Source organism: Mus caroli, unplaced genomic scaffold (assembly GCF_978045245.1).
Source record: "Mus caroli unplaced genomic scaffold, Mus_caroli_1 scaffold_1, whole genome shotgun sequence".
Classification (NCBI taxonomy): Eukaryota; Metazoa; Chordata; class Mammalia; order Rodentia; family Muridae; genus Mus; species Mus caroli.
In genome coordinates, this window is record NW_028227256.1 from 71,098,078 (window position 1) to 71,122,650 (window position 24,573).

General features: G+C 51.6%; 1 protein-coding gene across 19 annotated transcripts in view; it reads right to left on the reverse strand.

The window, feature by feature from the left end:
* Positions 1–24,573, reverse strand: part of Tns1 (tensin 1) — a 213,544-nt gene that overhangs the window by 87,100 nt on the left and 101,871 nt on the right. For 18 of the 19 annotated variants that reach the window (XM_029474293.2, XM_085838301.1, XM_029474288.2 and 15 more), the window contains 3 exons: positions 18,515–18,556; positions 6,073–6,114; positions 4,871–4,921 (listed from right to left, as the gene is read on the reverse strand). In XM_029474293.2, the coding sequence (XP_029330153.1) occupies positions 4,871–4,921; positions 6,073–6,114; positions 18,515–18,556 (135 nt within the window). Of the gene's footprint in view, positions 1–4,043; positions 4,816–4,870; positions 4,922–6,072; positions 6,115–18,514; positions 18,557–24,573 lie in introns of those variants that run through there. The other variant, XM_029474310.2, reaches the window with a different exon arrangement.

Consider the following 24,573-nt stretch of genomic DNA (forward strand, 5'->3'; position numbering starts at 1 on the left):
TGGCTGGGTTCGCAGAAGCCCACCTTGCCCTTCCACCAGGCACCATGATAGTAACCTCAGCTAGAGATCACAGACAGCACCTACCTGTGCTCTGAGAAAGCTAAGGATATCTACACTCGAGCCAGCCCTGAACCTGCATCCTCTGTCACTGCTGTCTCTCACTGCCCCTCCTCTAAGGTCACAACACTGAGTCACTGGCTCAATGGAAAGCGTTGAGATGGTGCAACACATATGTGGTTTATAAAGGGAATTCAGGGACCCACATTTCTAAGGATCTGTGCCAGCTACCCTAGCTCACCTCCCCCATGTCCAGGACGTCGATGGCATAAAATTCAGTGGACAGACCCACGTTAGTGACCCAAACTTTGCAGAGCAGCAGAGTGACATTAAGACTGTGGCTCTAGGCTCCAGCATCCGGCTGGGCAACCAAGGGGGACACTTAGCCATCCAAAACCTGGTAAAATGTCACCAGCATGTCACAGTGAGACAGGGCAGCCCTCAATAGTTTATACGGGCATACAAAAAAAAAAACCCGCAGATGAGCCTCCTCAATCAATAGCTGGCACTTCATCAATGGCTGCTGTCACTTTAGCTGTCATTCTCTCATTAAGAAGAACTGAAAGAGAAATTCCTGGAAGGGAAGGAACAACCGTCCCTTCTCATAAAAAAAACAAAAACAAAAAACAAAAAAAAACCTGCTTTCCTCTCCCTCAGCCACCACCATCCACTCTAATGCACGCAGATTGAGCACCCCAGTCCTGAATTCCTGGGCTCCACCAAGCCACCTTTCCTGGCTACCAAATGACAGCATCCCCTTGGAGGCAGCAAGGCTAAAGTACTTGCAAGGACAGAGACAAAAGACAGTGGTGACTCACCCTAGGAGTTTGATGATGCAGCAGGACTCAAACTCTGACCTGGACTTGGTCACAGAGCCTAAGTAGAGAGTGTTGGGCTCTGAGGTCCAACTCCCCATCGAGTACAGAGTCAGGGCCCCTGGCTTCAGGAAGGCTGACCACCCTGCCACTGCAGGGCTGCTCAGAGCTCAACAGAACCCACAGTGCAAGGAGGCACTAAACAGGGCTGTCTGGAGGAATGATTCTCAATCTCTCAGCATTTCTGGCCCTAGGACGCAGGGTTGCATGAGTCAGGCTAGGGCAGGGGAGGCGGGGACCAGGGGTGTTTGGTTTTCAAAACTCTAAACCAAGTTGTTCCAAAACTCCCCACCCCAAGGCACACAGAAAGCCAACACTTCATCTATCCCATTGCAATGGTTTCTGATGAGGAGGCCCTGACTCTCCTCAGGCCCTGGGCCTGGCTCCAAGCCCCAGGGCCACCCTGCTATAAATAGCCCCTGGGGTTTCATCTGCTATGTATCCACAGCCACTCTTGAAGGAAGCCACCACAGCTGCTTCGAACAACTGGAAGCCACAACTTAGCCAAAGCTTACGGTGCCGCCAAGATCAGGGTCAGGCACACGCAAGGAGCAGGGAAGAAGACAATAGGCCAATTGAGCCAGGGCTGGCGAAAGACGTTGAGGGCCAAGCAGCACTGGGAGCCTCTGAAGGCACAGGGCAAGGGATGCACAAGACCCAGAGACCAGGTTTCCAGCCCAGTTCCCCACCATCCCCTGGCCAAGGTTATAACACTCCACATTCCTCACTCCCAACTGGACGATAAATACTTGGCCCAAACAGAGTCTGGCCCTGCTGCCTCCAGAGGTGTGATAACAAAAGTCCAAACACTCTTTACAGCTGGGGTGGCTGGGACAGAGATGCACAGGGGAAACTGCCCTGGGCAGGGGATAGGGACCAACAGCTGGACTGTCACCCCCTGATGAATCACAGGGCTGGATTGCCCTCGTACCAACAGGGCTTCCTGTTTTCTGCAAGGTTTGGGGACACATGACCCTCGCCAGCAGAAAGCAAGCTTGCACGGGGACTGTGGACTCATCATGAGCTCAGGACATCAGTAAAGGGGCAAACACACCCCTCCTGTTGACTCCCTACGAGACAGCAGGGTAAGTCGAGGTCTGGAGTCAGCTCTGTGCCCCTCTTACGGCGGACATCCTCTCACTGGTCAACCATTCACTGTTTAGCTATGCTCTGGGCACCTGGGAGTAGAAGGAGAGAGGCCCAAGCCTCACCCTCATTCTGTACAGTGAAGATAACTGTCAATCACCCTCATTCTGTATGGCGAAGGTAACTGTCAATCCACCCAGTGAGAGGCACAGCAGCGGAGTCTCTCTCACATGCTCAGCAGTAAAACAGGTACAACACAGGGCTCAGAAATCTCTTACCTGCCCCACTTGGAGTCCCTGGGGGAGGTTATTTTTAAAAGGAAAATAAATTCTTGGCCTGCTTGTCATCCCATTCTTTTCCCCTCTAGGGACTCTCAAAACTCTTGACTTCCTACCAACTCCTCCCAAGACAGACCAATAAGAGAACTTTTGATCCAACTCCTTGAGCACCAAACAGAAGTCTCCCTTATTCTAACCTCCGAAACACGTCTCTCCTTTGCAGAAAGGCCTCCATGAAAGAGCATTCCACAGTCTCCCCCAAACAACGTCTTTCCTCACTGTCAGGATGGTCCCTCTTATATCTAACCCGCATCCTTCCTGCTGCGGGCATCAACTCCTTTTTCCTTGGTTCTCCCTGCAGGCAGGAGCCGACCATAACTCAAGCATTCCTGAGTGGCTCAGGCCTGCAGCCCAGGGCTCCTCTTTGCCACCTTCTGTTCCCCACAGCCTATCCATGCAGCAAGAGCTATATGAACCTCAGGTCCCCAGTGGGCCTTGTTTGCAGCTAGAGGCTGGGAGAAATCTTGCCTTCCTTTCAGGTCCACCAGCAAACAAAACACCTCTGGACAGAGAGAAAAAAAAAACTGTTTCCTGAACCTAGGTCCCCAGAGCCCCAGCTGAGAGGTGGGTCTGCCAGTGAATACCAGGGGTCGAGTGAGGCAGCCAGAGCCCAGCCCTTCATTCCTGCATCTCCTAGGATTGAGGGCCCCCACACAGGCTCTGCAGCCACACCCCCTTCCTCCCCCCTCCCCCTCCCCCTTCCTGCCCACCACTTGGATTTTTCCAAAACAAAGTGCGACACAGCTCTCGCCTCTGCAGCAGCGTCCACTGAACACCAGCTCCATGGGAGGGAGCTGCCTGGATAGGCCAAGCAGGAAACACCTCACGAACAGGCTAGTGCCCTGAGCCGTTCTCTCCTTCCCCCTGCCCAGAACACAGCGGAGTCCCAGGCAGCCAGGTGACCATTCCTGCAGTTCTGGGTCACCCCACCTACAAAAGATGTCTGGAAGCCTGACAGTTGGGTTTCCAGTCCTCCATAGCAGCAGACCTTTCTGGAATCTGCTCTCCTGTTTGCCCTCCTTACACTCCTTTAGTGAGACATTTTGTCCTCCCTCCTCCCTCCAGACAAGGCACCACTCTGACACATGACCACCTGCAGACTCCCTGATCCCACACCAAGTTATTTCACCTAAAACCTAAAACAAGATGCCATCAACCACAGCTAAGTGGCCGCCTCTTTCTTCCATGAGACCAAGGTCAAACATGCCCTTAGGGTCAATAGCTCTTCTAGCCATCTAAACTTACTCCTTCTGGCTTGACCCTAGTTTATGGACTCCATATGGCCCAGTCTAGGGATGCAGGGGTCAGAAGTCCTAGGACATAATATAAACACACCCAGAACATTGACTCAAAGTAATGATTCACAGGCTCCCACTTTATCCCCAGGCCAAGGGTTAAGAGGCCTGGATGACCTGAATCTAGAGACAATGGAGGAATATCTCAAGCTCCTGTTTCCTTGTCTATAACATGAAACCACAACATCTGCCATAAACCTTGTCATGAAGCGATACCACCTCCTGGCTCCTAAAAGAAATAATGGCAGGCAGGCAGGCTAATACTTACTGAGCACCCATCACAGCTGGGTGTGCCTCAAGCTAGTTCATCCTTTGCAACACATACAAAACTAAATTCTCCAAAGCATCATGAACCTTTGCCTGGGGACCAGTGAACAGGAATCCTCACATACCTCCACAGCGCCTTCCCCCAACCTAGGAGTCCTTGCGGCCCCTAAGACAGCTCCACTCCTTATTGCTGGGCCTATGGCGGCCCAGGATGGTACAGCAGTGTTGGTGGGCCACCCTCGGGAGCTGCTACAGCTCAGCCCCTCCCTGCGGGGCCCTCCCTACCAGAGGCCAGGCAGCTGTCAGATGATAGGGCCTCGTGCCATCAACAGCTCCCCCTGTGCCAACCGCCAAAACCACTCCCTGTTCCTCTCCAGGCCTGGAGTGGACGGAGGGGCCAGCATGGGGCACAAGACAGAAAAGACCTGAGGAGGGTGAAGGCCCTGTGGGGCCTACCAGGGGTGTGTAGCAACAAGCCAGTCCCGCAGCAGAGATCAGGGGCTCCTGACCCTGGCCTGAGTTCCTTCCGATTAAGAACAGTGTCCTTTGACTCCCCTTGTAAAACTGAAGACACTATGAGCAAGGACCAGATAACCCCTTTCCCAGAGTCCTGAGTCAGAAGCAGAAAAAGCCATACAGCAGTCACCATTTCCAGAGACAGTGTCTCCAGAATCTAGGGTCATCTCAAGAGCCCAGGGCCCCTTCACCTCAGCCCTGCTTTCTACCCTTTCCAAGTCTGCCCTCCACCAGGCCTGGCTCTCAGATCTGCCCCTCTGCTCCTTCTCACCCAGGACTGTCATGGCATAGTGAGGAAGAAGACCAGAGTCGGAGCCCAGCAAGTGACTTTGGGAGCCTTCCCTTTCCCCAGCACTATGGGAGACATATCCACAAGACAGGTCTCAGGGCATCTCCCTGTCTCATTCTCCCTTGGCCCCTACCCCCTCATACTCACGCCCTCCTCCAGGTTTTTCGGAGAACTTCCAACCCGGCAGTCTCCTTCCCCCTGTAGGCAGAGGAGATAGTGTCAGGGAGAGGCGAGATGAACAGTAGAAGGTTCCAGAAATCCTACCTGCTGGGGGTCAGGACAAATGGCAAAAGAGTAGCAGAAGGTTGGGGGAGGGGTGCTTGTCTGTCCACTCACTAGGACCACCAGAGAGACAGGCATAAATAAACCCTCTCCTTTGGCCCACCCCTGGGGGACACATCCATTTTGAAAGTGAGAAGCTGAGGGTCAGATAGGCTCTCCTTTACCTGAAGTCTCACAGGGAGAGCCTTTGCCTCCAGCCCATGGTTTCAAGATGCCTGTTCCCATCAGATACCTCTTCCAGCCTTAGTTTCCCCACCATAGAGTGCCCCCACCCCAATTCTTCTCATCTTCTTCCTCCAGCCTAGAGAAAACTCTCTCTGCTCATGTAGTCCAAAAGACTGATGGGAAGTCTACCTGGCTTCCTCAGATTCTGCTTTTCCTTTACCCTCTGTGTGTGTGTGTCTGTGTCTGTGTGTGTGTGTGTGTATGTCTGTGTGTGTCTGTGTGTGCAGACACACAGGCATGTGGGTCACTTTTGCAAACCTGTATTCCCTAAAGCAGACAGGCTCTGCCCCTTCCTACCCTCTCAAGCAAGTTTGGCATTTGAGACAGGGTCTCTCACTAACCTGGAGCTTGTCAATCAAAGGAGGCTAACTAGCAAGACCCAAGGGTCCACCTGTCTCCACCCTCCAGCACTGCAGTTACAAGCATGTACCACCTCACTGGGCTGCTTTTTTTCAGGTGGTTTCTGGGGACTGGGCGCACATGCCCATGCTTGCGCAGGCACTCCCATGACTGAGAGTTACCCCAGTCCTACTTTTTTAATTTTTTTAAAGAAGAGGTCTCAATACAGAGCCCAAGCTGATCTAAAACTGAGGTAATCCTCCTGCCTCAGCCTTCTGGATGCTAGCTTACAGGTCTGAGCCATTTAGCGTATTTCTTACAAATTTAATCACTGATCTCCTTCATAGCCCCACCCTGCCCCCTCTGTGTCAGCCTCACCCCAACATCCCATGGCTGGACACAGGCTCCAAGGTCATCAATACCCTTCCTCCAGGCTCCAAACCCTCTCCCAGCCCCAAACCTCTCAGCACCGGCCTCTTCAGTCTGCCTGGGTTGTCACTCACCACATCTACTACATTCTTGGGTACGGTCTCTGTGGTGATGGGCTAGGGACAAAGAGAAAATAGTGTGAGTTTCACAGAGATGCTGGCAGTCAGAGTGGCAACAAGTGCACAGTCACAAGCTTCGAGACATCACTGGGCTGGTCCCAAGTGGGGAAGCAGCATTTGCAAAAATGAAACACATCTTATTAGCAGTAGAGCCACCCAGTTCTACCTGACCACACTAGGTGCCCATGCAAGCCTCAAACTCCCAATTAACGGGGACAACAGGACAAAACACTCTTGCTCCATCTTCCCAGGGCTTTTACCTCCACTGTCTATCTAGGGTAAGAAACCACAGAGGCAGGAAACACCATGGCCTGTTAGCCCCAGAAAACAAACATAAGATATGGCGAGAGAGGCCCAAAAGCATGGGCTCCTGGGATCACTGCCAAGTCCCAGCTCTCCGGTGACTTGCTGGCCTCATCCTTGGTACCTATGACACACACCACACACACACACACACTCATGCACGCATGTACTCACACACACTCACACGAACGCATACACACACACACAAAGTACTCCCATGCTCACTGCACACCACGCCTTCTCCTCCTCCTTGGTAGGCTCCTCCTCCAGGAAGCTCTGATTATACCCCATGTGGTATCCCATTAGCCTTCACATCCGTGCTTTCCTAAAGGAATAGTCTAACCTGGCCCTATACACTGTGTTTATCCAACCACAGTTAATTTGGTAATTTAAGATTTGTTTTTATTCTTTGAATTATGTGCATGTGCATATACATGGGTGTGGATTTGTTCACATGAGTGCAGAAACTCATTCAGGCCAGAAGCATTGGATCTCTGGAACTGCATTTACATGTTGTTGGAAGCCATTCCACACAGTGCTGGGAACTGAACTCAGGTCTCCTGCGTGAGCAGCTCATGCTCTTACCTGCTAAGCCAGCTCTCCAACCCTGATTTTGGATTCCTGGTCTACCTTCACCCAAAGAAATCACCGTGACAACTCAGTAGAAACTCCCTCATGCCAGAGACCAGGAGGACCAGAAGTGGGCCATCAATAAACATGCATGGATAGACCATCCCAGCCATTCTCCCTCTCCGAGTCTACAACAGGGCTTCATCCTAAAAGTGCCCAGAAGAGTGAATGATGAGGAATGGGAGTTTCCTAGACCAGGTTCACCTCCCCACTGTTCCTAGAGTTCTATCTGCCACTCCAGGAGGGGATTGTGACTCCCTGAAAGGTATTGGCACTGAGTGTCCCACCAACCTAGAACTTCTGAATGCTGCAGGGACCAGAAATGTGTATCTCCAACAGGGTCCCGGATGGCTCTAAGAGCAGACAGCCCAGCCCATGCCTGACTGCTGTTAACTACAGGGTGACCAAAAGCAGGTTGCTTGTCCTTGCTGCTCACCAGCATGGCTGCCTAGTGAAATGCATGTTGGACAAGTAGAATAAAGGCCCCCCATGAAGAGGGCCTGGCTCCCAGCACAGGCTAGTGCTTACGGCTAACCTCTTACCCTGAGGTTCCCCCATAACATGGGGGTCCACCTCACCCATCCTAGTCAAACCCCTGTCAGTCTTCTCTGAGCCATAAGATTTAGTATAAAACTACAGGCCTCAGCAGAGCGGGAGAAACTCGCCCTTCCTGCCAGGGATCATCTGAGCACTGTCCCCTCTGCCCCCATCCCTTTCCCTTGCCAGCTGGAGGCCAGCCATGGGCAAGACTCACCAGCAGTCAGATGCCTTCAACACACTGTCCCACATGTCTCCCAAGGAGCTAAAAATTTCCAAACAGACTGCCCTCCAGAGTTCATAACCCCAGCCCGGCATGTATGCACCCCCTCTACCCTAGTTCTCCACTATCAGCCTTAGATTACCTGAAAACAGAAAAGTGCAGGGACTGGTCCCAGCTGGGCAGAGTCAGCTAAGGCTGCCCAAGCTCACATGGCACAGTGGGGAAGCTCCTACGGACCCACTAGGACCTGCTTTTGGTCACCCTGTAGCTAACTACAGTCAGGCGTGAGCTGGGCTGTCTGCTCTTAGATCCATCCGGGACCCTCTTGGAGATACTCATTTCTGGTCCCTCCCCCAAGCTGGGAATTCAGAAGTAGCAGCCTCAGAGAACTGCCCTGATTACACCACAAGTGTAAGCCCCCATACAAGGACATACATACACACACACACACACACACACACACACACACACGCACACATGCGCACACTCGCACACACGCACTCTCATGTGCGCACATACACTAACTCTCTGGTTGACTTTTAGTCTTAGAAAGAAAAAGATGTTTAGTTTTTTATATATGTGCATGCATGTATGTGCCTGAGTGTACATATGTGTCCTGTGTGTGTGCAAGTACCTGTGAACCAGAAGAGAGCGTCAGATCACCCAGAACTGACAGTTCTGGTCACCTGACGTAGGTGCTCGGAACTGAACCTAGGTCTTCTGCAAGAGCGGCAAGTGCTCTTAATTATTGAGCCATCTCTTCAATCCCTGAGTTTTCTTCTTAGAACACACTTCCCTCCAACACTCTATTTTATACTTAATAACACCCTTTAGAACGTCCTGCCTCTCACTGAAATATGAGCAGCGTCCACTCTGAAGATAGAACAGTGCCCAGCACACTGTGAGCCCTTGGGAAGTATATGTGGTGTGAACAAGTATCCTTGCTCTCTTCTCTGATACCTTATTATGCTCAGCATTGATTAGCACCCAGCAGCATCCTAGGTCCCCTGAACATATAAAAGCCTTTACCTTCATCTTTGTTTAGTTTTAGGTAAGGACCTTTTGACACCATATGTACACAGGCATGCACACATGTATAGACATACGCACATGCACTCACAGGCTGTTCCAAGACAAGTATTAGAGGGCCTTGAAACTTTACCCACCCCACCCCACCCCCGCATCCTAATCCATAATAGGAACTGAAGTACAGATGGAAGACCTGCCAGCATCTTGAATAAATACAAGGTCTGCCCCAAGCCTGCAGAGCCCATTCCCACAGTCACTTCCCTGCCTCTCTCCTGGGGTCAGTTGGCATCTCAAAGTCAGCTATGAGGCTGATTGATATTAAGTCTAAACAAGGATGATTCTGGCCTCACCCAGGGTCCCTAAGCCCTGCCAGGCCAGGTCTGGACATTGAAGGTGGATCCCCATCACACCTGTGTTGCATTCTGCACAGTATCCCCGTCCCTGAGACCACTGCTCACATCTTTGCACCCTAGCTGCCTCACTGCCTCTCCCTACAGCAGCCATGATCCTGAGGCAGCTTTTCCCAAGGCTAAAGCAAGAACAACAGCTTTGACTTGCAGCAGACTAGGGACCAGGTGCTGCTGCTTCCATTACAGCCCTGAAGGTTCCTTGGAAAATGACCTTAACTCACCTCACAGGGAGACAAGTGAATGGTGAAAGACTGCAGTGGTCACAGGTAGAGAACGGGCATTTAAACTCTGCCCCTTATAGGCTCACAGCCTCTCTCAGCCTCTTGCTCGTTCCCCCCAACATTCCCCTCTCTCTGCTCTCTCTGTGCATGTGTGCGCATGTGTGCATGTGCGTGTGTGCACGCACTTGAATGCACAGATGTGGAGACCACAGATCAACATCATGTATCTTCCTCTGTCACCCTCCACCTTATTTTGCAATGGGTTTCAATGAACATAAGGCTTACTGATTTGGCTACCCTGGCTGGCCAGCAAGCCCCAGGGCTCTTCCTGTCACCACACAGTGCTGGGAATTAGGGTAAGCATCACTGGGCCTGGTTTTACACGGTGCTGGGATTGAACTCAGGTCTCTGTGCTTGCACAGCAAGCACGTTTCCTACTGAGCCTCCTTCTTAGCTCCATTCAACACACTTTTGGAGCCCCAAAGGCTGGCAACAGCAGACCCTTACCCAGGTCACCAGTAGGAACAGACATCTTTCCTGTACTTCCCTGGGAAAACTGGGGAATGGACCGCAGTGGGAGAGGCTACTATCAGACAGCAGAGAACTTCCTGAATTTGCTGTGAACCACAGGGTGGATAAGGAAGCTGCATATCCTTTCTTCACTGTTTCCCCCGAAACAGACACACATGACTTTCCCTCTCTGTGCATGTGCTACCTCTCCCTGCTGACTGAGCCAAGAAGAGCATGTCCTGGAAGATTGGGAGACTGGCCCACCTGCCTGGGGACCATGTAGTAGAAATGCATTGGTGGCCTGCTGGGAGGCTAGGTTGGGGGGAGGAGAAAAATGTATCTGTGGGCTGCTGTTCAGAGGAAGGAAATGCTGGGGCTTGGGGATGCCCCAGCCTGAGCCCAGGGCTCGGGGGCAAAAGGGAGGGTGCAGAGTGCAGACTCAGCCTCCAGAGGAACATTCTGTCCAGAACACTTCAAACCCTCAGCTCTAGCCTGCCAGATCTCTCTGCTCTTGTCCCAAGGGAAGTCTGGAATCTGGGCAGTTTGGAGCCAAAAAGACCCCGTGGCATCACATCTACCACCACATTGATGATCTGTGAGGTCACCCAGCACTACCTATCTTGGAGGGGGAAGGGCCTGGGAGGCAGAAGGGCCAACCAGAAGGAACTGGAATTGCTCAGACCCAAGACACAAGGAAGGCTATTCTGGGCTCACTTTTTCCCCAAAATAGAACCATAAGTAGATATGGGGTTGGGTGCAGGGAGGCAGGGGGACAAGGCATAGCATTTGGGGACATTTAGCAGAATATGACAATGGACTACATACTGGAGGCATGGCCTCATAACATCCCCATGAGGGCATCCTCTCAATAGAGATAATGACAACAGCAACCTATAGGCAGCAGCAGTGACAGAGGAAGCCAGAGACTCTCACTTTAAAAGCTTGCTTTGGGTCAGCCGCCTGCCCAGGCTTCCTGAGCCTTCATTCTACGTCAAGGTCTCAGGGGCTGGAGAAGGAACATTTGGCTCCTCTTCTGGCAATTTCCAGGAGGGTGCTTGCTTCTATGTGAGTCCAGGTCAGCCCTCCAAAGCTGTGTCCCTGCTATGCTTCACCCCAAAGCAACAAGAGGCAACAAAATGGGCACGGGAACAGCTGGGACTGAAGCAGGATCCTGGGCAGGCAGGAGGCCCAGGTGGCAGGGACGCTGACCTAAATGTTCAGGGTAGTTTGCTGCCAAGGTCACTGCCTCTCATAGACACACTCAGCCATCAAGGGGAAAAGAACAGGCTCTGGTGATTAAGTGGAAAGCTATGCTGACTTCCACACACCCCCGAGAGGAGCGCCAAGCAAGTCCCTTCCTGTATCAGCCCCTCCTCCAAGCCAACCCTAAGGGGCCCAGCACTACACCATGGGCTGAGGCTGGGACACCCAGGACCTCCTCACCAGCCCCATCTCAGGGCCAGGCTAGAATACTGAGTATTCCCTCTGATCACAGCTCTCCTCCCACAGAGGACCAGGTCTACCATAAGGCTTTGCCTCCTCCGCATCCTTGAACTAATCTGGCCCAGAACCCCTAAGACCCTACTGGATGTCTACCCTAGTCCCTTCCACCTGCCGTCCCCTTCCTGTCAAGCCACCCCCAGCTGGCAGCAGATTCCCACTCTAAAACCCTGCCATGGGTCAATTGCCTGCTCAAGGACCCATAATGGCCCTTAGTACTTAGCTCTCAAGGTCCTGTTCTCCACCCAGACTGTGAACTCCTCTAAGCCCGGCCCCTCCCTCTCTAGCCCCAGAGTCAATAGCTGGCCCTTTCCTCTCCAGCAGAGTACATTCCCACCCCCATCTTGCCAGCCAGGGCCACCAAGTAGGTGTCCAGACCAAGGCTATACACAAGGTCACAGGGTCTACTCTTCCCCCAGCAAGAGCAGGCTGTCTGACTTTTATACCATATTTGCTTGCTGGCTTCTGCGATTTGTACCAAGGTGTGTGATCTACCATCTTCTAGAGCTCCCCCTACTCCCTCCTCTAAATCAGCCTGGCCACAGGGAGCAGGCTTTCCAAGGCATAGCACAAGTGAGTTCATTTATTCTCCTGAAAGCCAGGGCTCCCCCTGGTGAGAGCCTAGAGTTGGGCACAGATGCATTCTATGGTATGGTTTCCCTCTGCCTTGCCTTCTGATCTGGCAACCCTGGGTGCCCTGGTCAGCCATCCCAGGCCAGGCTTATACCTCCTGGGCACAGCTCTGCCCCAAACATCAGGCTGCTGAGGCAGGCAGGATCCTCTCCCACTGGTGGTCAAAAAGAAGCTTTGACCTCTGACCTCTGGGGACCATGACACTTGCCTGCCCTGAGAAAAGACAGGATGTGAGCAGGCCTGAGGAAACCCAAGGAACCTTAGCTGGCACCCCACACCTAATGGGTGTTAGTGACTAGTGAGGGGTTCCAGCAGCAGACAACAGCTCCCCATCCCCAAAACAGCCCAGGTGGGCCATGTCTGATGTTTGAAACCTCTTCCTGGCTCACAAACCAGCTAGCCCCATGACCATCTCCACCTCCTAAATGTGGCTTTGGGGAACAATAAAAAACAAGTCCAAACACCTCAAGCACGGCTTCATGCTCCTGGCCCTTCTGGACTGTACAACCTCCGGCTGTGCTTGAATTGGGCTGTATGACCCCTCCCATCCCCAGCTGCTGGGGTCTTCGGGAAGCTCAGGCCCACAGACTCCCTCCCTTTGGAAGTCAGCCTCGGGTCAAGCTTGCCTCCTGGCATGGCTCCATTTTCCAGAATTTTCTAAAGATGGCCACCCATGCCCCTTTCAGCACCCTGGGATTAAATTCATCAGACCACAAAGCCTTCCCCCCTGTTCCCCACCCTACCCCCACCACCCACCCCCCGTCACAGCTCTTGATGGAGGAGATGAAATATGCAAGCTAGTCTCTGGTTTTCCCACACCACTGTCACTCTCTCCATCTTCTTTTCTGGCAGTTTGTTTTTTTTGTTTGTTTGGGTTTGTTTGTTTGAAGAAAAAAAAAAAAAAACAGGATCTCATCATAGACCAGGATAGCTTTAAATTCAATATGTAGGTAGCTGAGGATGGCCTTGAACTTCTGATTTTCTTGCTCCCACCTCCCCAGTACTGAAATTACAGGCATGTGTCACCACACCCAGTTTCATGTCATTCTCTTGTATCATGAGGCAGCTGATGTCTGCTGCTGAGTACCCTACAAGGGGTAGTGTGGGAGTATCCCTTTGAATAGCACTTTAAAAACCTTAGGGTCTACCTGGGGAGATGGCTCAGTAGTTAAGAGCACTCACTGCTTGGTGGTTTGAATGAGAATGGCTCCCATTGGCAGTCAGATTTGAATACTTGCTCCACCGTTGGTGGAACTGTTTGGGAAGGATTAGGAGGTGTGGCCTCTTTGGAGAAAGTGTGTCACCTCAGGTGGTCTTTGAGGTTTTAAAAGCCAAGTCATTCCCAGTTAGTCTCTATATCTCTCTATCTCTATGTCCCTCTGATCCCACCCTGGGCTTCTGGATCAGATATAAACTTTCAGCTACTACTTCAGTGCTGTACTGTCCTGCCTGCTGCCATGCTTCCTGCTGGACTCTAGCCCTCTGGAGCCATAAGCCCCAACTAAATGCTTGCTTGCTTCCTTTCTTTTATTCTTCCTTTCTTTCTTTCTTTTTATTTATTTTATTTCTCAGAGTACACTGTAGCTGTCTTCAGACACACCAGAAGAGGGCATTTGATCTTATTACAAATGGTCATGAACCATCATATGGTTGTTGGGAATTGAACTCAGGACCTCTGGAAGAGCAGTCAATGCACTTAACCACTGAGCCATCTCTCCAGGCCTAAATGCTTTCGTCTATAAGTGGCTCTGTTCATGGTGTTTTGTTAGGACAATGGAAAAGTAACTAAGACACTGCCCTTCCAGAGGACTGGAGTTCAGATCCTAACACCCACATCAGGCAGCTCACAGTCCCCTGTAACCCAGCTACAAGGGATCCAATGCCTTCTACGGCCTCTTCGGGGACCTGCATACACATGTGCATGCACACAAAGACATACATACATATATACACACAAATAAAAATCATCTTTTAAAAATTTCTTAAGATCTGTTACTGCTTAAGACCTAGCAACTCCAGCATAAAAGAATGCTACTAGCCAGGCAGTGCTGCACATGCCTTTAATCCCAACACTCAGGAGGCAGGGGCAGGCAGGTCTCTGAGTTTGAGGCCAACCTGGTCTACAGAGTGAGTTCTAGGACAGTCAGGACTACACAGAGAAACCCTGTCACGAAAAAAAGAAAAAGAAAAGAAAAGAAACAAAATCAAAACCAAAAACCAACCCTTGTGGTCTGGAAGTGTGGCATGGTTGTGCTTAGCATGCACAAGACTCTAGGTTCCCCAACAAAATAAACCAATTTAGAAAAGAACTCTGCTCGTGAACACAGTGGCTTTCACAGACCCTGTGTGCACAGCCATGTGTTGGTTGAATAGACGATAGATCTTCTCTCAGCACTCCAGCCCACTGGACAGCAGAGACATTAGGGACCATGAGAAGCCCAAATTGAGTTCCCGGGTAATCCCAAGGACACAGACCAGGGTGCCCTTCTAGTGGGCCACTACCAGCTTGTACCTGCGAAAAAGGCAGGCAGCCTTCCTCTGCCCTGATCTAACCACTATAAATGGCCCTGCCTGCCTCTCCAGGACGAACACAGGCTGCCCAGGTGCGCGTGCAGGTCCCAAGCCCACCTGCCCTCAGCCAGGGAAAGGGTGTTGAGAACCATAAGTGCTGTGCAAGTCGTGGTGATATGTGTGGTTGTTAGTGCTGGGAGGACAGCTCCGGTGCAGGCTGGTGAATGGAAAGCTCACTTTAACTCTGATCCATCTTGTGACCTCCTATCTCCTTCCCGAATCCACATCCAAAAGTGCATAAAGTGCTTTTCACGGCTGTCGTTGCAGCGGCCCCTCCCCCTCAGAGGCAGTCCCAAGAATTCCAGTGGGTGCCCAAATGACAGCTAGAATAAAACCCTGTACATACGTGGAGAACTGTCTCCTCTAATGCAGGGAAGGGTGCACAGCTTCCCTTAGCCCTGCCTGATGGGCTAGCTTTGAAATTCTTGGACCATGGGGATATTATTCAGTCACATAACAGTGACTTAAATCTGACACCAGGACACCACAGTAGTCTGTCTGACGGCAGAAGCTGCTGCTCACTGCCTGACTAACAGGCAAACAGCACATCCAGCAAGCACTCACTGGGCATGAGTGGACCAACGTCTCCAGAGTGCATCACACTACTCGAAACAGCATACCATTTAAAGTGGATGAATGGCTTATTTCTGTAATTTTCCACTTACTGTTTTTGGACCTCAGTTGACATCGGGTAACTGAAACCGAGGAAAGTCAAACCTCAGATGGGGAAAGGGGGACGCAGGGAAGACTGCTATGTTATTACTGGAGGTGAAACCACATGCCGATAAGGGCTCCAACTCCACTACACCCCAATTCTTACCCCAGCTTCACCTGCAGGTCATTCCACGGGACATTCCAACCCCACGGCTGTGAGGCTGGTGACAGAGGGCATGGGAGGCTATGGCTCCTGTTACCCAGGTGTCCAGGGTACTAGTCCTTGTGTGCAGTCAGCCTAGCATCAGAAGCCCATTCTCATGCACAGCGCACCTGGAATGGGGTACCTTAGTGGGCAATCCATTCAACTATCATCGGCTTTTAAGCCTGAGAAACTACTACTTCAGCTCTTTGCAAGGGTCAGGAATGTCTGTGGCAGGCATCCTAACTCAATCCTGCCTAGAAACCCACGGCAGGGAGCAACCCCCGGACTCTTCTGCCCAGTTCCTCGGACTACATCTGTTGAGTAAGACGAAAGTGTGAGTTGAACATTAAACCGCTCAGCCCTAGCCAGCCTGGGCATGGGCTGGAAAATATGTTTGGCCAGCAGGGCCTGAAGCTGGGCAGAAAATCTGGGTCTGAATCAGGGGAAGGGTGGTTAGGACTCATCCAAGGTCGGCAAGAAAGGTAGCGGAAGCAGAACCAAACCGAGGCCAGGCCAGGCCATTAGACAGATGAACCGGTCACACTGAGTTGGGAACCAGGGAGCAGGGCAGGCCAGGCAGTGGCCTACAGAGGCTGGCAGGGAAGGCTGGCAGCAAAAGGAAGGAAAGTCCTGAACCCACCCTTTCCTCCCTCTTAGGAGCCTGCTCAAAGCACTCGCCTCACCCACTGCACGGAAGCAGGTGCTGAGCGCCCTGGGGGGAGCCAGACTTTCTCCTTGTTTCCCCTGGGCCACTTTCCCACTGGCAGGGCAATGAAGGGTCTCCCACTCAGGATTGTAGTCTGCCCCAGGCCCCCTGTGCAGAATTCACCACTGGCAGTGGGGAACAGAAGGTCACGGCAGTATCCAGCCCCCCACCCCCAGCTACACAGTCTTAAACTGTGCCCAGTGCACGTGTGTGAATACCTACTGAGTGTGAAGAAAAGTCCATCCTGGAACTCACGTGCTGGCACAGGTGGGACCCCTTAGGCAAGATAAAGGTAGACAGACAAGGTGTATAGTGTGGGAAAAACCATAAGCACAGAAGCATAGAAGCTCAGAGGCTGAGGAGCTAAAACAGAGTGAGGAAGAATTGAGAAGCTGAGGAAGGACAGCTTTGGGGGAAGAACCTAAGGTTTTGCTCCAAGTGAGGTGGTATACCTCTGGCTTTGGAATAGATATTGTGTATTAGTGGGATGTTTGATCTTGCCGGCTTCATGGGTTAGTGTTGCTAGCTCCTATTCTAGAGCAGGGCCGCTAAAGAGAGAGGGGCATTAGGTAATGTGTTCAGGGTCACTCAGTTGAAGCCAAGAAATTCGGGAACAGAGAATAGGGGAGGAATAAATATCTGGGAAAGTGGTGCTAGGATGCAGGGATGGGGAGTGGAACTTTCTTACTGCTGGGGGGGGGGTGCTGGATTCTGAGGACCATCACCACCACCTGACCCCAACCTCACCAGCACATGGCCTATCCAAACTCCTGCAGGGCTACTACCACTGTGCAAGTGGTCACAATACAGAAACACGAAGACGGCCTACGTGGCACACATGCCTCTCAAAGGCAGGCAGTCCTTCCAACACCTAACTGCAGGCCTCCAGCTGGAACACCATCCTATGCCCTTCTGTCCTGACCTTGGACCTTGCTCTGTAAACAAGGCTCCGTGAGCCAGATGCTGGCCCCTGCCTCATGGTCCCTAAACCCTGGACCTATCCTCAGCCTTCCAGACCAGCCAAGGACATTCTGTTCTTAGCTCTTAGGTAGTAGCTTAGCACAGATGACCAGAGTCGTCAGTATTCTCTGCCCACCACCCTCCTCTGGTACATGGTATGCCGTTGTGATCCTGGCGAGGTTTCTAGCCAGACCACTTCTGGGGGGGGGGCATTCACAGCTCCTCCCCTACCCTGCTGTTACTACAGGGATCTGTAGAATGAATACTTCACATCTGGAGGGCCCAGTGTGGCAGCTGAAGTCTAGGAGAGGGTGGCCTAGGGAGCCAAGTCTCTGCATCTGGCCTGAGTGAGCAGAAGTGACATAGCTTTGGTGTAACCAAGAGTCTGAGAGTCCAAGTGTATCCCTAGGAAACCCAAGATGCAGAGAGAAAGAAGGGAGAAGGCTACAGCTACAGGCAAGTTAGGGCTGGAACAAAAGGAAACTAGATGGCTTGACTGTGTGTCCCATACCTAAGCTGAGCAAGTGACCACTCTGTTGTGAAAGATGCCAACAGCCAGACTCCCCTACAACACAGGCACCACCATAAGTATTCCCCACCAACCCAGCAGATCTGGCCCACACATTCCTACTGTCTCTGTCTCTCTCTCTCTCATAGACACACACACACACACACACACAGACCTTCTGCAGTCCTCAGAGCCTGACCTGTCCCCACAAGGCAGCGGAGTGGGACCTGGAAAGGCTATGGGAACAGGAAACACGCCAACACACATCAGGCCAGCTGCAATCAGTCTGCAGCAGGCCAGCTCCACAGCCCAGAACTCACAGAGGTCCTGCCCCTGTCCAAACTGTTCTGGAAACTGACAGGGAAGAGGGGGATGAGGGCCATAAAAGCAGAAAAACAGAGTCATGGGGACATAGCAAAGCTGAGGAGAGGAGCAGAGGCCACCACTTCATAGATGGTCTCAGAAACACCATCCATCCCTCTGCCTCCAGCTGAAGGGTACAAGACCTACAGCCAGGAGTGAGGAAGGTGACACCACAGCGCACCCTGGCCCTCCAGGCCCTAGAACAGCAGTAACCTAGCCAGGCCTGGGGATATACAAGATGGCCTTTTATGGGTTTTCCCGAGGACCTCAAATCTCCAGACACACAGAGCAGGCCCTGCATCACGTCAGGAGGGACCTCATGACTCATTTCCTCCCACCAGCCTCAGCCCAAAGTCCTCAACCCTCTCCACCCCACCAACCCAGCCCCCAACATGCAAGAGAGACTGAAAAGAGAAGAGAAGGCTGTCACTCACCACCAGTTCATGGCTGGACGGAGGAACGCAAGGGGCAGCCACCTGTGAGAGAGGTAAAAAAAAAAAAGCCCATGTTAGCTTCTGTCCCAGCAGCCTCTGGGCCTCCTGAGCCCACTCTTACCCCATTCTCAAGGGGACAACCTTCCCTGAGCACGGGGAGAGCTCTTCAGAAGGCAACCCGTAAAGGTTCAGACCAGATGACAAATATGAAATGCCAAAAACCCTCACAGGTTAAGTCCTGTAAAACACAACACACCTCCTGGAAGTCAGCATAGCAGCGTTTATGCCCTGGATCCTACAAAAACCACAACACTTCCTCCCCACCCCCTCTCCTCCTGACCCTCTACATTGTCCAAAGATGGACTTAAAATATTTGAAAGACACGACTCATGACTTAGACCCATAGGAAAGTCAGCACCCGTTCCCACTCTTCTCCCCATTGCCAGTGGTGCATCCAAACGGAGAGCTGGCAGGAGGCTCCCACAGGCTGGGATTGGCCAGATCTTCCAGGTACAGTGCAGAAGAGGGAGGCAGCGCCCATGGGAAGGGAACCATCATTATCAGTTCATCCCCACCCTTCTCTGAGCCAGGGTCACGGCAACTTGGGCCTCTAGAGGAGGGAGAGAGGAAGGAGGGCTCAATGGCCACAACACCCTGGCAATTAGCAGGGCACGTGTCAGAGGCCAGTGCGTTCCTTTCTCCAGCCAACACATTTTTCTTGGATCTCAGTACTCAACCTTGGCTCTGATTCCTCACCCAAGCACCAGACCAGAGGCCCACAGAGAGGCAGAGAGTGGCTGAAGAGGCAGCTGCCTCTTCCAGATGGTAGGCGACCCCATCCTACTGGTAACATACCAACATTTACTGAGCTGGTACCACCTGGCAGGCATGTTGCTAAATAAAGTGCTTTGCCCTTTCAACAAGCAGAAAGGCAGACTCTAGTGTTACCTCCCTGGGGGAAGATGTGAGGCACAGACAGGGTAAGCAATTCACCCAAGGTCACACAGCAGATGTGAGGCTGGGAAATGAACCTGGGTCCCAAGATGGCTCGTGGCCCTTCAGAAAATGAGGACTGCAAAAAGAACCCAAAGCCCACTTCCTGATTCACATGAGCATAGAGCTAGAGGTAAAGGTTTTAGAAGAGATTCCTCAGAGGACAAGGCCCAGAGTGGGAGCAGAGATGGGGAGGAGAGAGAAGGCCTCAAGAGCTGCCTATGGTCCTCCTGATCACAGCCAGGGCTCAGTCACAGGTTACATACACAGCTGTCTGTCCTTTACAGTCCCAAGGTGACACCAGCATGGAGCTGTGAAAACGTAGGCCAGGCTCTAAGAGACCCTCTCCCGACTCATCAGATCTTCACAGGATCTGGGTAAAATGTCTGGACCACATCCCTGGCTGAGCTCCATCCTCAGCTGCCTGGGCTTCTCAGTGGCTTTGAGATGCACAGAGGGTCTCTCTCCCAGGCCCATCCTAACCCTGGACCCTTTCCCCACCATTCACCCCCAATTCCCAAGGTAGATGTACCCACTAAGAACCAGTACCTAAGGGGGTAAAATCATGCCCCCATACAATGCTGTACCCTGGGGGCTTTTCCAACCTGGGGCCCACAGCTAACTGGGCCATGGCTGCTGGCCCAAGGACTTCGTGTCTCAGACCTTCTGGTCTCACTCTTGCTTTTTTTTCTCCCTGAGGCACAGAAATGTTTCCTTAAAAGGCTGCCTGTCTCTCCTCTCCAGCACCCTGGCCCCTGGCCACCCTCTCAGGAGCCCAGAATGTGCCAGGAGAACCAGAGGCTGTACCACTCCGTGGTCTTTGCTCAACAGCCCCACGCTCCTGCCATCAGCAGTGGCTGACTCCACTATCTGTAGGGGACTTAAGGGCCCTGGGCTGTCTTCAAGGGCTCTGATCATAGCCCTGCCATGACCTCACCTCCAGGCTAGGCACCCAGGATTCTAGACACAGGTGGTCAATCTCAGGTGAGCTGCCCTCCCCCAACCCTACTCCAACAGTCCTCCGGAATTGGTCAGAATCAACCTAATGCCCCATGTCCCCAAGTGAAAGGCAAAAGACAAGAAGTCACAGCAGCAGCAGCAGCCCCCCACCACCACCCTCCACTCCAGCAGCCATGGCTCGGGATGCAGTATGACAACTCAACCAGGGCTTACGAGAGCCTGGGTTCATTAGTTCTCCATCAGATGGGAGAGTGAGGTCACAGCAGAACAGAGGCAGGAGCCCGCTTTGCTCCGTACCTACCTGGCTCTTCGCAGAGCACAGACCACACAGACACCCACCAGTTTCTCCTTTCATTACCTCACTACTCTATAAGGGGCCCCAGTTGGATGGCACTCCTATCCCCAAAGCCATCATAAAAACCTAAGTTCTCAGCCTTGCTTACATAAAACTCCAAATTCTAAAACTGGCCAGGTCCTCCAGAAGAGTCCCCATACTTGTGGCCCCTGACCCAAGAAGCTGTACAGACAAGTCCATACTCCTAAGTAGAATCTCACTGGTCTGGGGTCCGGTGCTCACAGGATTGAGTAGAAACACTCTCTTGGGTTTCCCTCCTACTATTTGCTGGGTCTGTGTTTTTCCTTGTTTTATTTGGTGGTGGCTATGTGAAGCAGGGTCTTACTTTATAGCCAACACAAACCTGGAACCCTGTCTTTCTGCCTTAGCCTCCCCTGTAAGGGAATCATGGGTCTGCATGGCTATATACTTGGCTCAAGAGCTCCCCTCCACCACCTTTGTCTAATAGGAATAATTTTAGAAGTGTGTGTGTGTGTGTGTGTGTGTGTGTGTGTGTGTGTGTGTGTATTGTACACATCTGTGCCACAGCATATGTACAAAGGTCAGAGGAGTCAGTTTTCCCCACTCACCATGTGAGTTCTGGAGATAGAACCCTGGTGGTGGGTGGTGAGAGGCTTTGCCCTCTGAGCTGTCTCATTGCTCCTCCACCTTTTTATTGCAGTAAAATATACATAACATAAAAAGTCCCATCTTGGGGGCTACAGATGTGGCTCAGAGGTAGAACTCTTGACTGGAATATGCAAGATGCTGGTCAGTACCCTGTACCACAATGATGATGATGATGGTGGTGATGGTGGTGGTGGTGGTGATGGTGATGATGATGAATTTTTAAGTTTTTAAATTAAAAAAAAGCATCATTTAAGCATTTCTTTTTTATTAATATATTTTTAAAGATTTGTTTATTTTATTTATTTTTATATGAGTACACTATAACTGTCTTCAGACACCCCAGAAAAGGGCATCAGATATCATTATAGATGGTTGTGAGCCACCATGTGGTTGCTGGGAATTGAACTCAGAACCTCTGGAAGAGCAGTCAGTGCTCTTAACCACTGAGCCATCTCTCAGCCCCATTTAAGCATTTCTGAATATATAAATGATGGATTTGAGTATATCCACAATGACATACTAACCACTACCTACTTCCAGAACTTTTTCATCATCTAACACACCACCCCCACTGAATAATGAGTCCCCTCTTCCTTTCCCCACCCCATAACATCTTAACTTCTGCTGCCTACCCCAGAGACCTCTGTGATCTGATGATAGATACTGGGGGGGGGGGGGCAAGATTACTATCCCACCAAGGCAGGCAACACAAACTCTCATCTTCCAGGACCCTGTATCCTGGAGCTGGCTACAGAACATCTAACCCTTCCCTCGTGCCTCAGTAGGACACAGGACCCTCTTCATTACAAAGAAAGGAATGAGGCCCAGAGGGCCGAGAAGAATATTCACAAAGGCCTTCCTGGGTTTGCCACCCAGACTGTGAACATTAGAACCATGCAACAAGGTTTCACACAAGCCCCAAAGGATGGGCTTTGGGGGGCAGGAGCTTACATTCCTGGAGAGATGCGCATCCCGCACTCCCAAACGGCTCACCCTGCCTACCTCATCACCTGAATCCTTCATGAAAGTCTTCCTGATACACCACAAACCATGCCTCCCAAGTCTCCTAGGCAGGCCACGACAGCCAGTGGATGGCACCCAAAGCAGGGCCATATGAATCTCATTTTGACACAGAAGCACAAAGACACCCTGGAGTTTGGAACTGAGATCTACAGGGCAGAGGGCAGCCCTGGGTACCCAACCTATGCAGCATGTCATTGTCTGGTGCAATATTGAGCTAAACTGGGCTGGAGGTCACCTGCAGGGGTCACCTCTGCAGAGCTGCTTGCTGCTGGAGAGAGGACCCGCATACACATCCTGGAGGCCACAGAAAGTCTTGTGCTATCTGGTGTGACAGAAACCAGGACATCTGTGTTTTGCTGACAGACATATTCATGAAAGGCCAATCACATGCATGCCGTTTTTGTGTCTGGGTTGATTCCACCTCATGTTATAGCTGAATAACAGCCCCCAAGTTGGCATGTGAAAATCCAAGCCAGTCCCTTGAAATGTGCCCAGTGGCAAAGTCCTTAAAGAGGTAACTAAGTAAGTCCACTGAGGCGAGTCCTGACTCAGCACAGCCTATTGTCCTTACTGGAAAATACCTGGACACAGACCAAGGAGGGAGACCCCATGAGGACATAAGCTGAAGACAGTGCCCAGGTCACCTTGCAAGGAGCCAGGCTACAGGAGACAACTGTTGTGATGATCCTGATTGCAAACCCAGCCTGGAAGCCAGGAGAGCGAATTTTATGGCTCCAAATCCACATTTCTAATGTCTACCGAGGTTCAAGGTAAAATCTGTGCACTGTGCTCCAACACCCTGCATGGACTCGTTCACCAGTTGATATCCACCAATGTGGGTCACTTCCAGAGAAGTGTTAATGGTGACTCAACACCCCTGTCCAACATGTCTAGATATCCACATCAGTGACTCCAAATGGTACACAGAACACAGGGTCAGTGGGGTTTATAAAGCACCTACTGTGTGTCACTGGGTTGGGCACTTTATAGCCACTCATATTTTCACCTCCAAACCAGTTTTTAAAGTAAATAAGGTTCATAGAAGTTAAGCTACTTGCTCAAAGTCAAACATCTGGCAACAGTAGCAGGGCAGCAATAGCCAGCAGGGTGCCTATGTCTCTGCACATCAAGCTCTAGTCTAACATGGGTCTCTTTCTCCCATCCAACCCCCAACAAGGTGAGCATCAGTATATTATCTCCCAGGGCCTCGGGTCCTTCCCAACAAACTGTGGCCTGCTTCAGGCTGCCTCCAACACCTCCCTTCCCTGCCTAGTCTCTGGCTCATGGCTGGATGAGGCTCACACTGAGGAGAGCATGCTGGGGCTGCAGGGCACTGAGAGAGTACAGGCATCCCAAGGAGGGATAGTGAGCCAGTTCCTCCGCTGGGTGTCACACTCCCCTGTGAACATCCCCCCAGCTCTGCTCCGCCCCTACCCCCAACCCCCACAAAAGGGAAGCACACAGGCCATTTCCAGTGTGCACCTTGGCCTGATGCTCACTTTAGAAGTGAAGTTTGTTTTGAAATGGAAGATAGGAAAAGGCTATTTAGGTGGAACTAATATTTGTGAGAGACGTGGAGGTAGGGACGTGTGGCTTGTTAAAGGACTAACAGGGCTCCCCTTTAGCTGGAACCCAGGATGGTGAGGGGAATATGAACTGACAAAGGGATCTTGGGCAACTATGAATGGCCAAGAAAAGAGGACAGACTTGGCTGCTGGCACCGAGGAGTTGTTGAAAGTTCTTGAGTAGAGGAAGGACCATCAGAAGCTATGCTCCATAGCTTCTCTCCAGGCAGAGAAGCACTGGAGCAAGGACAGGAAGAATGGAGGAGTAGAGAATTTAGGGCAAGCATGGTGGCACAGTAACCATACCAAGAGCAACCAGGAAAAGAAAGGGAAGGAAAGAGGAAGAGTCTGAAGCCAAAGGCTGGAGAAACATTGGGTACCCCCAAAATCTAGGGGCCCACAAAACACTCTAGCCCAGAGCTTGCAGCCTAGCCTCTGCACCTTCCATTCCAAAGCAGAGACACCATTCACCACTCTGTCTTTGATCACCTTTTGTAGTAAGAGGCAGCCAACATCTTAGCTCTAGTCACCAAGTGTGTCACCACATGGTGACC